The sequence below is a fragment of the Haliaeetus leucocephalus genome, unplaced genomic scaffold (genome assembly GCF_000737465.1).
Source record: "Haliaeetus leucocephalus isolate CR32 unplaced genomic scaffold, Haliaeetus_leucocephalus-4.0 Scaffold255, whole genome shotgun sequence".
NCBI lineage: Eukaryota > Metazoa > Chordata > Aves > Accipitriformes > Accipitridae > Haliaeetus > Haliaeetus leucocephalus.
In genome coordinates this window covers 189,767-207,337 of record NW_010972691.1, presented here as the reverse complement: position 1 = coordinate 207,337, position 17,571 = coordinate 189,767, and the positions used below count along the sequence as shown (strand labels likewise).

The 17,571-nt window shown below is 39.0% G+C and overlaps 1 protein-coding gene across 1 annotated transcript in view; it reads left to right on the top strand.

Moving 5' to 3' along the window:
• Nucleotides 1–13,082, top strand: part of PCSK1 (proprotein convertase subtilisin/kexin type 1) — a 28,288-nt gene extending 15,206 nt beyond the window's left edge. The window contains exons 8-14 of the mRNA XM_010568765.1: nucleotides 2,019–2,231; nucleotides 3,410–3,510; nucleotides 4,502–4,735; nucleotides 6,238–6,395; nucleotides 8,989–9,122; nucleotides 10,953–11,114; nucleotides 12,638–13,082. Of these exons, the coding sequence (XP_010567067.1) occupies nucleotides 2,019–2,231; nucleotides 3,410–3,510; nucleotides 4,502–4,735; nucleotides 6,238–6,395; nucleotides 8,989–9,122; nucleotides 10,953–11,114; nucleotides 12,638–13,000 (1,365 nt within the window). The 3' untranslated portion in view covers nucleotides 13,001–13,082. The remainder of the gene's footprint in view (nucleotides 1–2,018; nucleotides 2,232–3,409; nucleotides 3,511–4,501; nucleotides 4,736–6,237; nucleotides 6,396–8,988; nucleotides 9,123–10,952; nucleotides 11,115–12,637) is intronic.
• The last annotated feature ends 4,489 nt before the right edge of the window (nucleotides 13,083–17,571 follow it).

The window sequence follows — 17,571 nt, the reverse complement described above, 5'->3', positions numbered from 1 at the left end:
GCCCTACCCCCACCCTTCTCTGCTGCTTATTTTGCACTGAACAGTAATTGGATTTCTGCACTGAAAGCCTATAAAATTTAATACAATATTTCTGCTTTGTGAATATTTTGCTGTGTGAAATAGTGATGCATTTTAGCACCCTGTGGATGGGCTTGTATTCTGTTAATTGCATTAGTTTATAAACTGGTGCATATCATGATCCAATTAAAATGAAGATAGTAAAAATGCATGATGAAGAGTAATGGAAACAATGTTTTTACAGGTTTTTTTTTTTTTATGTTATCCTCTTTAGATCTGGTTGGATGATAAGTAGGGTGCAAACTGAGAGCTACCAGGGATGTATTAATAACCTACTCTTGCTCTTGCCAGTGAGGTGAAAAGATATCTAAAGACAGACAGGTACTAATACAGAGAGGAAGACTGAATCAGAGATGGGAGAGGAGACAAGTGGAGGACAGCTTGAAGGACAGAAGCAAAGAGAAAGGATTTTGGGAAAAGGGCAGTTAACATTAGCAGACAGAAGGAGAGAAGAAGAAAGAAGAGTCTGGCAGCTGACAAACATACTCTGAGGGAAGAACGGAGACCGAGAGGAGTGGGCTGGTGGTAAAAAGATCTAAATCCATAGGTAGGCAGCAAGAGAAGAGGGACAATTAAAGGCAATAATTAGGGAGCCAATGTTCAGTGGTCTTACTCTGTAAAAGCAGGTTCTTTGGTGAAGAATGTATCTTTTATTACAATTTGTTTTATTTCTCAAGGGGAGAAAATTTACCCATTCATCAGCCTTCTTTTTGGAAGGATCTGGATGGTCTCCATTCTGCTTAAAGTCAGCCAGAGCTGGGGTTGCCAACGGCTTTCATCCCTGGCACCTTCACTGCTGGCCTGGCAAAGCACTTAAGTGTATGCTCAGCCTTAAGCATCTAAGAGGTGTTGGCAGCACTCTAAATGAAATCAAAGCAGGTGTTTACAGATATCAGTGCTTTTCTGGACTGCAGCCTTTACTCTCAAAGGAAGATACTATCTCATTTTCTGTAGTTGACGTGACTTGTCCTTGCCATTTTGACAGTTCTGTCACAAAGAGTACAGCTTACTTTATTTTTTTTAAAAGTGCTTTATTTTAAGTGCCGCAAATGTCAGAGTGCTTGCATGAATAACTTCAAATCTCCTCTGAGTGGGATGATAAAAATCAGTAGTTCAACTGCTGTTTCCAGTGACTGTACATATATTAATAATGGACAACATATGAACTTTTGCACTACACACGAAACATGCTTTTTTTCTTCTGAAGGACTAGCACAACTTAAGACTGGATAGGGTGATATGTGTTTTCTCTATGATAGCTGTGATGGTTTACACGCTGTCAGTTGCCAGCATCAGTTATTAGCTGCTGCTCCTGCATTATACACTGGAGACCAGAGCAGGGAATGAACGTGGTTATGTCTGGAGTCTGGAGTCTGGTGATGCTGGCCCACAGACCTGTCAGAGAAGGGAGGGTTTTCAGTCAGATGTGCTTGCTGGGTCACCATGTTTCAACAAGTGAATGCCAACTGTGAAAGGCTTCCTTACAAAAAATAAATTGGTGGAAAAGTCATATCATGTACATCATAAATACTGCTTACCCATACTTCTGTGATTACAGGAAAGGCAAGTGAACTAGCCCCTGATAAGCTTGCCATTTCTTTTAAAAAATGGGCATTTTTCCTAGAATTGTTCAGTACCAAAACATCAGCACATGGGAAAACTTACCTGTTGAACACAGACTCTGTTGTTAACTTAGAAACCTATTCTGCAGAAAGGTGCTGTACCTGAAGGGTCAAACTAAGAGATATAGTGTAGGGTGTGAAGTAGGATACCTCAAGTACCTGGTTTCTTCTGTCTGTCTTCCACAGTGCTTATGGAACACTGTCCTTTTCTACCAGAAGATGTTTGATATATTAAGCTTTTTGGGGGGAAGCAGTTGTCAAGAATACATTATAGAGACTGAAATCTCTTTTATAACCACTCATTTCCATTTTCTCTAGGGCCGAAATGGGAAAGGTTCCATTTTCGTATGGGCTTCTGGGAACGGAGGCCGTCAGGGTGACAACTGTGACTGTGACGGTTACACTGACAGTATCTACACTATCTCCATTAGCAGTGCTTCTCAGCAAGGCCTTTCTCCCTGGTATGCAGAGAAGTGCTCTTCAACTCTGGCCACAGCATACAGCAGTGGGGATTATACTGACCAAAGAATTGTAGGTTGTTTTTACCAGATTCAGAACAAACATAGAAATGTATTATATATGCAAATAACAAGTGCGGGCACTTAAATGCTTGGTTTCAAGTGCCTGCTTTACGTTATGTGTTACATGCTTAGTCCTTTTGCCTTGAAACACTGAGGGGCTTGTAATCCAAAAAGTGATTGTATTCCTGGAACATCTTCTACTGTAAAGCAATGGCTAAACAAAATCGTTGTGTAAGTGCAGTTAAATCAGCATGCTGAATTTGTCTGCTGTTTGTGTATGAGAGAGGTCTCTGCATGAAGTTTGATGTGGTCCCATTCTTCAGAAAGGGCGGATGAAGAGAGATTTAGAGTAAAAGGAGAAAGAACCTGTGAAGTTAGTGGAGCATATGAGTCAGTACCTTGCCATTAGCTTTTGTAAGACTGTCAGCCCCCAAATTCCCACTTATGACAGCAACAACAGGGCTTCCAAACCTGTAAAAGGTACTCAGCAAGCAGGCATATTAGTCTGTGTGCCTTCATTAACTGTGCAAGAAATAACTTGTACTGAAGAAAATTGCTGTGATAAAATAATGTTGAAGTACCTATAATTTCTGTTCAGCCCTGGTGCATGCAAATTTTACAATAAACTGCATTGACAGGGATTAAAACAACGTCATTCCAAGTTAGCTAGGAGATCAGTACTTCCTAAGTAAGTGGCTTCTCTTCATAGCTGAGATCTAGATACATGGGCAGATGAGTTTGGTATTTAATTTCCAAATAAAGCACATGTTTCATTGCAAATTATAGTTCTTCTGCTGAAGAGGGAGCAGAACACCAATACTAATCCTATGAGTAATTTTCTAGCAAGCAGTAATTTTAAATGTTCTAGGCCCAACACAATGATCTGTTTTTATGATTCACCAGTAAGCCTGAAACACTTATTGTGAAACCTTAGAATAAAATAAGATATTCAGTGTGGGAGTATTTTGTTCCAACACAAAGCGTTTTGATACAAAAATTATAGTTGAAGTAAAAAGAGTGGATTGAAATATGAACAGATTTAAACATCCGTCACTTTTTCTGCTGGTGAGGAATGCATTAATACACACCAAGTAAAGGATACATGGTTATGTTTGTGAGCGTGGATATGACTGTATTTACAACTGCTTATTCATGCAATCTGCTTTTTTTGTGTTTTTTTTCTGTCAGACAAGTGCTGATCTTCACAATGAATGTACAGAGACTCACACTGGGACCTCTGCATCTGCACCACTGGCAGCAGGAATTTTTGCTCTAGCACTGGAAGCAAAGTAAGATGTCACAGAATTACCTTTGAAACTCCTCTCTTTCAGTCACCCCACCATCTTCCCCGAAATGTTGTCACTTTGAAGTGGCACCATCTCATGCTGCAGCTCCACTTTTTGTCAGTCAGACTTGCTCAGCCTGATAACAAAAATAAGCAGCTACTTGCCTCAACACCTTCCTAGCAAAGCAGAACCAGTGTAAGTAAAACATGATGACCAAGGAATTTTAGCCCATTTTGTGCATTGGCAGCAGTCATTTACTGAGTTTGGTCAGTTGCACTTAAAAGCAGTGAGGCTGCACATGTATCAGGAGGACATAATGTGAAGACAATGGGTTGCAGGAGTTTAAATTAAGTCTTTAGTCAATTTATAGAACCTTTTCTGCCAATGATGAGATATATAAAATGGACGGTACCCAAGCCTGACTGTGAGAGCAGGTAGGGAGCAGGTAGGTTCAGGTCCTGTAGGGCTGGTAGTCAGAATGTATGACTTAAGGTAAGAAAGAACAGGACAGGACGGGACAATGGCTTTTTCCCAGAAAACATTTCAGGCATTAGGGCATAGGCTTAGTATTTGAATGGTGTAGGTTCACCTCCATTTTCTATTGCATACTCCTTTGATGACATAAGCCAAGACACTTAGGGCCATATTTTAAAGGGTAGAGTTAATCACAGATAGAATCAAATACCTAGTGAATTTTCAAAGCCCAGGTCCCATAAAGATGGGTGGGAAATACTAGTTTTGCTAATTAACTTTAGATGCCTGAATAATTTTGAAGAATTAGACGCTAATCTTGCTAGATAGATACCCATTCTTCATTTACACAGAAATCTTGTCTACCTGGAGAAGTATTGTGAGGATAAGTATGCCACATGCCATATATTTTAAAATAATGGGATGCCATATGCTTTCAAAGCATGTTCTGTTGCAGACTAATAATTGAGAGAAAAATGATAGATAGCCCTGAAACAATTAACCAGGAACATTTTCTCAACAGCCCAAATCTAACGTGGAGGGATATGCAGCACTTGGTAGTGTGGACCTCAGAATACGATCCACTGGCTGGAAATCCAGGTTGGAAAAAGAATGGAGCAGGACTGATGGTCAACAGCCGATTTGGGTTTGGACTGCTCAATGCCAATGCGTTGGTAGATTTAGCTGATCCCAAAAGATGGAAAGGTGTACCAGAAAAGAGACAGTGTATTGTCAGAGACAAAAGCTTTGAACCAAGGTAAGAATTTGCATTAGCAGTAACTAAGCTTATGTCTATCTTAGTAAAGCCTGAAGGGTAGTATTCTGCACACATTGCTCTTAACCAGACTAAGAGATTTCTTCTGCTTCATTTGGTTTTGCCTTACTGTATTCCTTGGGGGCAGGCAAAGAGTGTTTGCTTGCTTTTTTTATTGTAAGACTGATGGAAATTACTAGCATGAAGCCTTAACAAAGAATAAGATTATTATGTCTGCTTGTGCAGCCAGCATATGGATGGATGATGCTGTGAGACTGAACCAGATCAGATATGAATATTTAGACAGCTATCAGAAGATGAATAAAAAGATACCAAAGTCTCCCAGGGTTTTTTTAAAAAAAAATCTGTAATCGGTCTTAGCAATTCTTCTCCTGTGACAGGCTAAATATGTTGAAATCAAGGTGATATATTGAGCTTTAGTCAAATCCATAGCATGTCTCTTACAAAACTCAAGTGTCTCAAAGGCGCACTGAAAAGACTTAGGAGCCACATTCACAAGTGCTCCCAGCATAGTGAGCCTAAACTGAGCTCAACGTACAGGTAAGTTATAATTAGTCACTAAGCTGGTTAATCAACAAGGATATCTAGACCATTTTTGTCTCTGCTTGTTCACTTATGGATTTGTTGTCTAGAAAAAATACAGATGTTTCAAAGCTCAAAATTATACTGTGTGAGTGCAGCAAAAATCTGTCTGTAGAAACATGTTACAGTGTTTTGGAGTGTCATTGCTTGATAACCTTATTATTTATGCCATTTTACTATCAATTTGCTTTTATGAGCTCTCTCCTTTCTACACAGTGTTGATCCAGTAGTGATGTATGTAGTAGTTGCTGTTTATGTATTTTTATTGCAGTCCTCTGTGTTACATTATAAAAAACAAAGACCCCATGATTCTGAGTTTAGAATTATTTAAGTGGAGATTTAGATACCTCATTCTCATTAGAAGTAATGGAAATTGTGCAGAGAAAGCTATGCACAGTAGCTCTCTGTACAGAGAATGCACAGATGTTAGCTTTTTTTCCTTGCAATGGCATTGACTACTAAGGGTTAAAACGGCTGTGCCTGCTGCAGTATTTTAACTCCATGATAACACCTCTTCTGGATATTTGAATGAGGCAGTTAAGTGTAAGTATGACACAGTTGTGTGATGTAGAAAGCCTGCTTTTCTGTAGTCTCTGTGGGACAACGAAGTGTTGACAGAAACCCTTGATTATCAAACTTGCTTGCTTGCTTCCAGGGTGTGTTGCACAAGTCTCTCTTACACAGTGCCTATCACTTGGTCCAATTCTGTATTATCTGTGCTTCCAGAATTTCCCATGGTATTTACTGGAGCATTCAAAAAAACAATGAATGTAGAATTTGCCTTTACTTCTTCCTTTCTCATAATTCCAAAATGGCTGTTAAATGTGTCATTTGCACTTCACTTAATGATCCAGAATCAAAAGTTTCTGTGAGTAATCAAAGAACTCCTGTAATTTTGCCAGATTATTAAGAGCAAATGAGGAAGTCATCGTTGAAATTCCCACAAAAGCCTGCAAGGGTCAAGAAAACTCCATTGCATCTCTGGAGCATGTGCAGCTTGAGGCAACGATTGAGTATTCCCGTAGAGGTGATCTTCATGTCACTCTGGTATCTCCATCAGGTACAGGAGGCAAAGACATGCTTTGTTTGTGTTGTTGTAGCATGTAACATTTATTTCATTAAAAACCACCTCTGTGTTCTTTAGTGGTTTAAAAAGAGCTAAATATATCATTAGACAAATCTAGTGACCTCCAACAGGAGAATGTGAGGACAAAGCATCCTGGGTACTAGAGAACTGGTTCTCTGAAACCCCTTTTCAGCCTTCATGTGTTATGGGTTATTTTTGTGAGAAGAGGTTTGAAAATCATACTTCAGAAAATGAAGGCACTGTTTCTAATACATTTTCATTCTGGCAACAGGACCTATAAAAACTGAGAGTTCCTGTCAGACAACAAATTACAGTTCAATAGTGCTTATCAGACTTACTGTGATTTGACAAACTAATGGAAAACTGAGGAAATCTGACTCCCTAGATTTCATGTAACTGTGTCTCCTCCCCATTGGTGTATTTAAAAACACAATGTCCTTGTTAAGCACCTTAGTACAGCTATACTAAATGTGCTAGAATATGGCAAGCTATCTTGACAATGCCCTGAAATAACACCGTAAGGAGAAAAAAAAAAGGAAAGGAGAATGACAAACAACTTTGTAAAGAGTAAGATCTGTTAGATCAACTGCTATTATTAGAAAAAAAACAGACAAGCTCTCAGGTATGAGTTTAAACGTCAGGCTGATTGTCCTGGTTTCAGCTGGGATAGAGTTAATTTTCTTTCTAGTAGCTGGCATAGTGTTATGTCTTGGATTTAAGATGAGAAGAATGTCGATAGTACACTGATGTTTTCAGTTGTTGCTAAGTAGTGTTTATACTAAGTTAAGGACTTTTGAGCTTCTCAGGCCCAGCCAGCAAAAAGGCTGGAGGGGCACAAGAAGTTGGGAGGGGACACAGCCAGGGTAGCTGACCCAAACTGGCCAAAGGGATATTACATACCATATGACATCATCCCCAGTATATAAACTGCGGGTAGTTGGCCGAGGGGGCACAGATTGCTGCTCAGGAACTGACTGGGTATCGGTTGGTGAGTGGTGAGCAATTGCATTGTGCGTTGCTTGTTTTGTATATTCCAATCCTTTTATTATTATTGTTGTTGTTGTTATTATTCTTACTATCATCTTCCTTTCTGTCCTATTAAAATGTCTTTATCCCAACCCATGAGTTTTACGGTTTTTTTCCCAGTTCTCCTCCCCATCCCACTGGGTGGGGGGGAAGTGAGCGAGTGGCTGCATGGTGCTTAGTTGCTGGCTGGGATTAAGCCTTTAATATAGGCTAATCTAGTAATTCACAGATAATAAACCACTAGAGCCTTGTTCATATTATTATTGCAGGACCTCACTAGAGAGGAGGGTTAAGATACTGTACATGTAGTATATTTCCAAAGCCTGCTTTGCCTGGGCTTCCTTTTAAGCCTAACTTTAATTCTTCCTTTCTGAGTTTACCTTTCGTCTTGTGGGAGAAATGTTGCTGTGAGATGTTTTACCTTTGACTCTTGGTGGTATTTTCAAATTTAATTTTGTCTTAGCTAAGTTTTAGTTTGGGAGTAAATATATGGATTCTCTCTAGGTACATCATGGAGATGACAGCAAAAGTAGCTCTCATTCTACTTTTATAGAGGTATTCCCCTCCCAAGATGCTGTTCTGCTACTAATATGTAGGAAGCATGGCTTCATCTTAGAAAAACACCGCTTTTTGAAAGACTGACAACAGTAATACGTTCTTCATCTTCGTATGTAGGGTTTAACTGAAGTAGCAATAGTCAAGTGCTGCTGCCTCCACGATAGTATCAGTTTGCCTTCATGGTTAAACGTTTTTTCCCTTGGTTCTTGCTGTTTTTCCACTTTCCTGCAAAACAGGAATGTATATGTATATGCCATACCAAATGTATGTCATTCCTTTTCTATGTTTATGGTGCTACCTTTAAATATATTTATAGCTTGTGATCAGGCTCCCTGGGGCTTCTCTGCTCCTTATTATGTACAAATAGCTCCTTTGCTCTCTCCTTATATGCAAACAAGCACAACAAATTTCCTACTGTGCAGTAGAATCTCTGCAGCTACAGAAATACTTTGTGAACTGCAACATTTTTGTAATAATAATAACAATGCAAAAGCTTTTCACCCTGTTGGAATTGCAGGCTGTAACAATTTACAGCCACTCATGAAAAGAAAAAAAATACAGTGATGAATGCCGGATAAGGCTTTGGTTTTGCAATACTGCATGAGCTGGTTTACCTTCAAAACTTCCATCTCAGAAGTTTCCCGAACTGTTCATCAGTGGAAAAGACTGGTTGTGTCTGACCTCTGCTTCTTGTGCTTCTTTTTGTGCATCCACTACTTTTTTGTGTTAGAGATTGAATACTAAGCAAGATGTACCTTTTTAGCGTGACCTAGTGTGATAGTTTTTCTGCTCTTAAATACTGCTGTGAAAATAATTAAAGGAACACTGATCAGAAATATCATGTTTCCTGTTCCACAAGCTACTGCTAAACAGTGTATTTTCCAGGTTACCTATGCACTAGGTAGTGTGCAAGCAGAGCAGTGTGAAAAGTAAAAGTGGGCATGTATGAACAATCACTACTCTTGATCTTGCACCAACACAGGGACCAGCACTGTCTTACTGGCTGAGAGAGAGAGAGATAAATCTCCCAATGGCTTTAAGAACTGGGACTTCATGTCTGTTCACACATGGGGAGAGAATCCAACAGGCACCTGGGTTTTAAGAATTACTGATGTGGTAAGTATGTCTGTATGTTAACTAGCTATGTTTGGAAGCTAATGCAGATAAAATGTTCACTAACCCCTACCAAGCATGTTGAATAGTGAGCCTTCTCATCAAGCAGGCCACAAGAAGACTTTATTCAAACTAAATATCCATCTGAATTAAAGAGTAAAGAAGAAAGATAGGGTCAGATTTTCTTGGTTTTTACATAAATGCAAAGCACCATCCTTATTTCACTGACATGTACCTGTCAAAAAAATTTCATGCCTCTATTTCCAACACATTATACGCCACTGAAAGAAATCACTTAATACAGTTTTCTGAGATTCATGGAGCGAAATATGTAATCGAATTAACAGATGTTTAACTGCAAATTAGGTTTTTTTGCAGAAAAGAACACAAGAGAGATCTAGTCTTCTCTTGGTGCATGTGCATAATTTCATTAACTCAAAACCTTTTGAATTAATGAATTCCTGGTGACCTCAGAGAGCTATTCTGATGTATGCCTTTCCCCAACTTCTTTCTTAGAGTAATTACTGCTGAGCAACGTTTAAGGATTAAAGCCAAGAAATCTACAGATATGAAATAAGTTTACTGAAACCACCTGGGGATATGGATTACAACAGTGAGACACCAGAATAAAGCTGCTTGATAGGCAACTGAAAAATCATTCTCTTGAAAGAGAGAGTGATCAAGCACACTCATCTCTAGAGAATTTAATTGAAGTTGTCTGTTAATAAGCTTGTCATTAGGGGTCAGATCCTGCCAGAAATGGAATGCTTCCTCTCAGACACTGAGCCTCCAAGCCTATGGGCCTCAAGTTGGAAACGAGGATAATGTCAAGTACTAAGCAGATGGACAAGGCAGTAGAAGTAAATATTATTATCAACAGTGCAGTATTAATACTGCAGGCTTATAGATAACCCCATGGTTACAGATAACCTGCTCTTTGTAATTAATATAATGCATTTTTTGGAATGAAGTTAAGAGCAGCATTTTCTTTGTGATTATCTCTCATTTTCCATTTTCAAGTGAGAGGTTCCTGAAACTTACAATAAACCAAGCTTTTTGTCCTCAAGAGGTAATGCGCTCTTTCCTCAGCTTGTAGGGTTTTGTGATTCCTGAAATAAGTTTTCATATTAATGGCCCTGACTGAAATCACAGATTCCCGTGCAGAGTTACTCATAATTTAGTTGTCCTGTAAGTTGTGTATGTAAACTTTGGTGTAGGCTTCTGTTAGAAAAGAAGAGCTTCAGCAGCTGTCTTCAGTCACTAAATGACTGAGTAAAAAATTCTGAAAAAAGGTTTGGTAAAATAAAGTTTCAGTGTTGTCTGTACTTGTCTCTTCCACTTTCTACTTTTTAAATACTACCGCCAAAACTAATGGGCAAAGCATTTGTTGCTCACTTCCACGTGCTGTGTTTCAGATTGCTGTTGTGCACCACCATAGAATATTATTCCAAATTACTATTCCACTGGTAACTTCTGTGAGGAAATTGCCAAGGAATGGCTTAGTGAAGAAATACAAATAACACAAAATACTACTTCTGTTATTTTTAGCATTCTATGTTATCACGAAATTCCATTGATTCTTACATGGTTAATTGTTATGTTGCATCAAAATGTGAATATTTGGAGTAGTTAAGCCATTATATCAAATCCCACTTTCTGATATAGCCTGTCTCTAATGTATCAGTCTGTTTGTGCTTATAAATCATTGTCTAAATTTAGATACTGAAAGCCTTATCATTTATTTTAGTCACTTCTGTTGACTTTACAATCAAATGTCCTGTTTCCTCTTCTTATGTCCTGAGAACCTAAGCTAGTGCCATGCTTGTCTTTTAGTCCAGAAGAATACAAAATGAAGGAAGGATTGTAAATTGGAAATTGATTTTGCATGGGACTGCTACACAGCCTGAACATATGAAGCAGCCACGTGTATACACATCCTATAATGCTGTGCAAAATGACAGAAGAGGAGTGGAGAAAATGACGGACTTTGTAGAGGTAGCGTTACATTAATTTTTTTCCTTACATATTTTTCAGTTCATAAGAAAATGATATTTTTTCCTAGTAAAAAGACACATATTCATTCTGTATTCATTTCATCTAGCCCCTGACCACTTTTGAGTTGGCTATTGTAATTTTGTCCATGTCAACAACTTATATTTTTATTAGTCTCTGTTTCCATATGCCAACATCTAAGGGTTTGGGGATGATAAAAGGATATTGCTACTAAAACAGTGAACTCAATAGCTAATGCAGTTGAGTAGTACAAGGAGGGAGGAAGACACCTCTGACGGATACATTAAATTTATGTAATTCTAGTGAGAACAAGTGTCGCATCCAAAAGGAGCTTTGCCTGCTGGAATGCTTCCAGGGAGTTTGGAAGGAAGTTAGTAATGAAAGACATGACAAAATTCAGGGACTGACTGATTCAAAAGGTTTGGTTAGGTGGATCTGTTGCTGCTAGCTCCTTTGTCACCCCTTCTTTACCTTTCAGGTAGAGTGCTCTAAACATACTCCAGACTTCTGAGAGTGACAGTGGTTTTCTGGGTGCATGGGATGGTAGTATTGTACATTTTCACAATGCTTGATTATGTCAACATCTTTGGAATACTTTATTAATCACATCACATCAATTTGTCTCCCCATTAAGTAAGTGGGACATCCATAAAGTATAGAGAGATTAACCTTCCTTCGCCAAGTTATGAAGGAGAAGAGTGAGGGAGACATGGTTATGGTCTTTAAATACATTGGATAAGTGTCTGCAGGTGTGGCAGCCACGTGCAAGAAAATAAATTGGAAGAAAGTAAAAGTGGGTTCAGGAGGTACTGTGGGAGAAGATTGGTGGACATAGTAAAAACCAGATAAAGATAAAATGAGTATTCAGTTAGAAAGACAATCCTAGTGTAAATGAGGAAGCTATGTGTCAGTATGGGAGGCATAATAGACACTGCTGAAACAAGGTCATGCTTCTCACTGACTTCTCTGTACTTCTGTATCTGGCATTAGTCTTCCAAAGTTTCCAAGATACATGTCATGGCCACCCGTTAGCCATACTTCACCATTTTTTCTCAGGTGAGAGCATCTCCAGAGAAGGTTTTACAGAAGCATTGGTTCAGTCCTTTTCACAAGGGTGTGTGGCACAACCAGAGCTGCCATCACCACTGCATATACTTCCTTCAGTTAGACTGCTGTGGAGTTGTCTCTCATAGTACAACAAGAAATATCTCTTAAGACTGGGACAAATCCTGCTATAAAATGACATGTTGTATCCTGCCAATGTGGAATCTGAATTTATAACTTCCTACATTGTGGGCAGATTTGATATTTTATACAATGTAGTCCTTTTGATGATAGTCTGTTTTGGTGTATAATGGTCCATTTCTTTTCTAGATGCTAAGTGGCTCCTGAATGAAAAAATAGCATCTACCCACACATAGATGGAAATCGCTAATCAGAGCAAATCTTAATCCAGTCGGTTTTCCATTGACACCTAACTTTTTTTATGCTAATCTGTATTCTAGGACCATACCACACAGGAGAACCTGAGTGAAAAACCCAAAGTCACAGAAGGTACCAGTAGTAGCAGTGACAAAGCAGAAGATAAAATCCCATCAGAGGCTATGCTACATTTACTGCAAAGTGCTTTTAGCAGACAGATGGCTCAGAAGCAACTGCCAAAGAAGACTGCAAGTGAGAAGTTAAATATTCCATATGAACACTTCTATCAAGCCCTCGAAAAATTAAACAAGCCCTCCCAGTTGAGAGACTCAGAAGAAAGTCTGTACAGTGACTACGTTGATCTTTTTTACAATGCCAAACCATACAAGCATAGAGATGATAGACTGCTGCAAGCCTTGGTTGATATTATAAATGAAGGAAACTAAACTATAGGGTATCGCACTGAGTTGGAAATATTCATTCTCCCCACCCCACCTGTAGGTTTTTTTCAGAAGTCTGTTGTATGCTGTAGTTGTGTGATTGCTGCTTTGATTGCTTCATATTTAATACAAGTATCAAGGAAGGGAAAAAACAGGTGTGGGAGGATAAGGCAGTAAACTGATGCTTTTTAGTAATAGCTTTTTTCAAAGCCTTTCTTCATTACCACCAGAGTAGTTTTGCCCCCTCAGGCATGAAATGCAATAGCATTCCCCTGAAAAAACTAATGCTCTATTTTAAACAATTCTCACGTTACTTACTCTTCCACCCTATTCACTTAGCATGCAGTAGGAATCAAAACCTGAATCACCAAGCAGTTTTGAACCGAACTGCCAAAGCTATGGGGAGATACTCTCATCCCTGGATTTGTAATGAATATTGCAGTCTTATATTTGGCATTTATTCCAGATTTAACACTTGCAGCCAGTACTGCTTCTGTCATAGGTTTTTTTGTTCCTTCTCCAAACAACAATGCTACCTTAACCTTCTGTTCTCCTGTAAAGGAGCAGCTGGGATGCTGGAGTTGGACTGGAGCATCAGTGAGCACTGATGAAGTTATTCACAATTTAGACTGCAGACAGACATACACTAATGTAAATGAGCCCCAAATGAGGCATCCCAGAGCATGGGATGGCATTCTCACCACCTAACTTTAACTACCTAAGTGAAGTGCCTAAATTATGAGCCTAGTCTTTCTAGGCTATAGGTAGTTAATGAAGACAGAGTCTCCTATAGATAGTACTTCAGAACAATTGGTTAGTCCTTGGTTCTGAATTACCTGATGGAGTCCTGATCTATTTGTATTGACTCTATGAGCTTGGGGGACCGATCTCCAACCTATGGAGCCTCAGTGCAATTTCTAACGTTAAGTAGTATAAATGCCTTCTGAGATCCCTACATCTGCAGTAGTCAGGCCAACAAAGCTGGGATCAATTTGCCTTTTCCTTGACTGTGACCAAAGTGGAAAAGAAAGGATAACTGTGCCAGAAAAGTCCACTTAAAGACTGGATTGTGGAGTGTCTGTGGTAGATTGTAACATTTCCCAAATACCTAGGAAGTTAAGGCAAAATGGATGGGAAGAAGTGTGAGATAAAAAAACATACTGTGAGAAGGGACTCAGAAATGGAGGGAAAGAGTGCATGGAATGTGGAGGAAGGAGAGGAATAGAAGGAAGGAGAAGGTGGAAGAGGAGGAAACTGAGGTGGCTGTCAGAAAGCAGCAAGGGTGGGTGGCTCCCTAACATTAGCAGTGTACTAGACAAACAGTTTTCCACACACACATCTTTAATGTCAGAGCCAAGACCAACATATTATTTCATAATATAAAAAAAAAAATGCAGTGTTGGATACTCAGAAATTAAAGGGGATCTAGAACAAGGGAATGAAGATTCCCAGGGGATAGTTATCTCATTGCAGTGCTAAACATAGTCCAAACAAGTGCTGACTGAGTTTTACTTTTTCTCTCTCATCTACTGTTGAAATGTGTTTTCCAGACATTCTAGAAATATATTATTCTCCTTCACTGTCTATGCCTTAAAATTATGCAAGTGTCTCTAAGGCAGGAATTCACATTTTGCTCATAATTCATCAGTTTGGACAGAGATTTTTCAAACTGCACACTAAATTCTGTAATTTAAAGGTAAATCTATTTTCTGTAACAGTACTTAACTCTTCATTGATGGAAAAAAGGACTGCTTAAAGGCAGCTTTGAAAATTGTTTTACCAAACTTGAAATTTAAAAATCTCTGCTTATTCATTCTTTGTGATGGTTTCATGTCTATCTTGGGCTTAGTCCGCTTTTTTGCCAGCTTTAAATAGATTGGGCTTAGTTAGTTTGAAAAATTCTTCCATATTTCTAGTCCATACTTCAAAGATATCAACTCCACCATTGAATGTCTCTTATACTGAATCGCTCCCTCTTTACTAATAAATTTGCTTAGAATGAGAAGTGGTTACAAAAATCTCTTCAAGTGGTCCAAATCAAAGCTTTCCTGTGCAGTCCCTTCAACATACAAGCTGTCTGGCAATATATCACCACTGAACAAGCAAAATGTAAAAGTTTCTGATGGCTGCTATTGCAGAGTGAGAGCACTAACTTATTTCCACTGATGTTTAATTTTCAGAACTGGGAGTTAATCTCCACAACAAATATTCCTATCTAGTGAGGTAGGACCACTTTTAGTCCTGTGCAATGAAGCTCAGAGGCTGGTTCCCTCAGATAACAGCGATTTTAGCCAGTCCTCATTCAGGTATGTTACAGCAAGGAAAGTAATAGCGACACTCAATCAGCCCTTGAAAGAAGTTTTCAGACTAAACGGGTGGAAAACATAGGACCCTCCTTTGTTTTAAGATCAGTTCCCATGTTGTAGCCAAAGTTTCCTCAGAGGACAAATTTAAAATCTCTCTTCTGAATGTTTCCAACCCAGAGTAGATTGTACAGGAGTAAATTATTTTTATTGTTAGTCTTGCCTTGGTGCCTGTGTGGGTTTTGTGAAAAATGTAAAACGAAAAAAAAAATGTTTTCTCTCAGAATTTTAAATTATATTTTCGTTACAGGTATTTATAATATAGCAAAGATTTTATTGAACAGACAGAATTTTAAAAGGCATAATAAATTATATTGAAGAACCAGAATTTTCTTGGGAAAGAGACAATTTCATCCAATAAAGGTATTTTTTAAAAGGCATGTTCCAACAGCAACCACAACATGTATGTGATGTGATGTTAAAATTTGTCTACTAGTAGCATAATACAGTGTGTTAGCAGAGCTCAGTGTGTGGTCTTAACATTTGTAAAGAAAACAGTAAGATAAAGTCAAGCTTTTGACTTAAAAGGACCGGGAAATACAGTCTAGAATTAAAAATAATGCCTTGAGGGAATAACCAGGGGTTGGGTGGAGGAAATGTGTAATTTATTGAAAATGAAGACTTGCAGAGGATTTCTTCACCAGGAACACTGGAGTGCTTGCTTTTCACAGCTGCAGCTGAAGTAAGATTTGCTGTGGACATCAGTGTCAGAGCCAGTGGCTCTGAATTAAAAAATTCTGCCCATTTCACATACAGACATGTATGTCAGGAGCACTATGATGAAATAATACATCTGAATGAGTCAGGGGGGCAAATAAATATGCAGGTCTTCCCTTCCTTGTATGCAAACAGTTAAAATATTTATTGTTTCCCCCCTCCTCACACACTACTCACATTTCAAGCCAGGAGAGAAACAAGCCCTTATACCCCCTGGGGGAAAAAAAAAAAAAAATTTTTTTTTTTTAGGGGTAGCTGTTTGCTTCTCGGTACTGAGGGGCGGGCTCTGTTGGGACCATGTAGCCATGCACACAATTTGGCGTGTTCCCTGGGCTGCTCTAACCTACGCTGATGTCCAGATGTGACAGAAAGATGCAGCTGTCTCTGTGGAACCCTCTTCTCCCACTGTTAGGCTGAAACGACATCATGTTTGAGCAAACACTGTGGGGAGGTGAACGAGCCTGCTTTCCAAAGCTTTAACTTCTTGAGGACTTACTGATCATACCTAGATTTAGTTTGCTTCTCAAGTCTCAACTAACTACTGCTCCATTAACAAAACCCGCATTGTCAGATGTTCTAGGGTTAGTGAAAACATTTTCTGTGCTTTCAATAAGCTACATTTCCATAGCAGAAACACTTGTAGTAAATGTGCATAGAAAACAGATTTCTGAAGTAGCATAAAAAAGGAACGAATTCTAAGTCTACATTTGAGCAATATTAACTAGCTTCCACACTAAACAATGGATTTTCTCTCAAGTTGGCTGAGTTTTTAAATGTCATGCTGCATTTGAACTTTCTAGCTTTAACTGTTTTGAGTTACCCAAGCAGTGTTTCCAATCAGTCATATCTTGTAGCTCCAAGCTTGGAAATTTAGTTTTCAAAAGAAGTGTCCTCTTTCTTATCTCTCCCAAAGTCACTTCAGTCTGAAAACAATCATAAGCATTTTCAGTAAAAAGAAAGCTATTTTAAGAGAGAAAAGAGAACTTTACAAATACAATACTGGCTTTAGAATTATCTCCTGGAAATTAGGAGTGGATTTAATCTATTTATGAAAAGAGCACATTCACGGGAAGGGGAAACATCTGAGTGTTGCTTATGAGCCCTTACAATTATCTTACATGCAGATCACATGCTTAACGCCATGTGCATCAGAGCAACAGGAGGAGCAGCGCTGTCCCTGAGAGACTCCTTCTGCAACAGCAAACCAATGTCTACCACTGCAATTCTCCAAACATTACAAACCTAAGAGAAGTTCAGCTCTGAAAATAATTAGTTCTGCTTTTGTATTGGGTTTGCGTGGCAAAGTCTGGGTAGTGTGGGGGGAGGGCTACAGGGTTGGCTTCTGTGAGAAGCTGCTAGAAGCCTCCCCCACGTCCAGTGGAGCCAACGCCAGACGGATCCAAGACGGACCCGCCGCTGGCCAACATTGAGCCCATCAGTGACAGCGATAGCACATCTGTGATAACATATTTAAGAAGGAAAAAAGTTGCTGGGGCA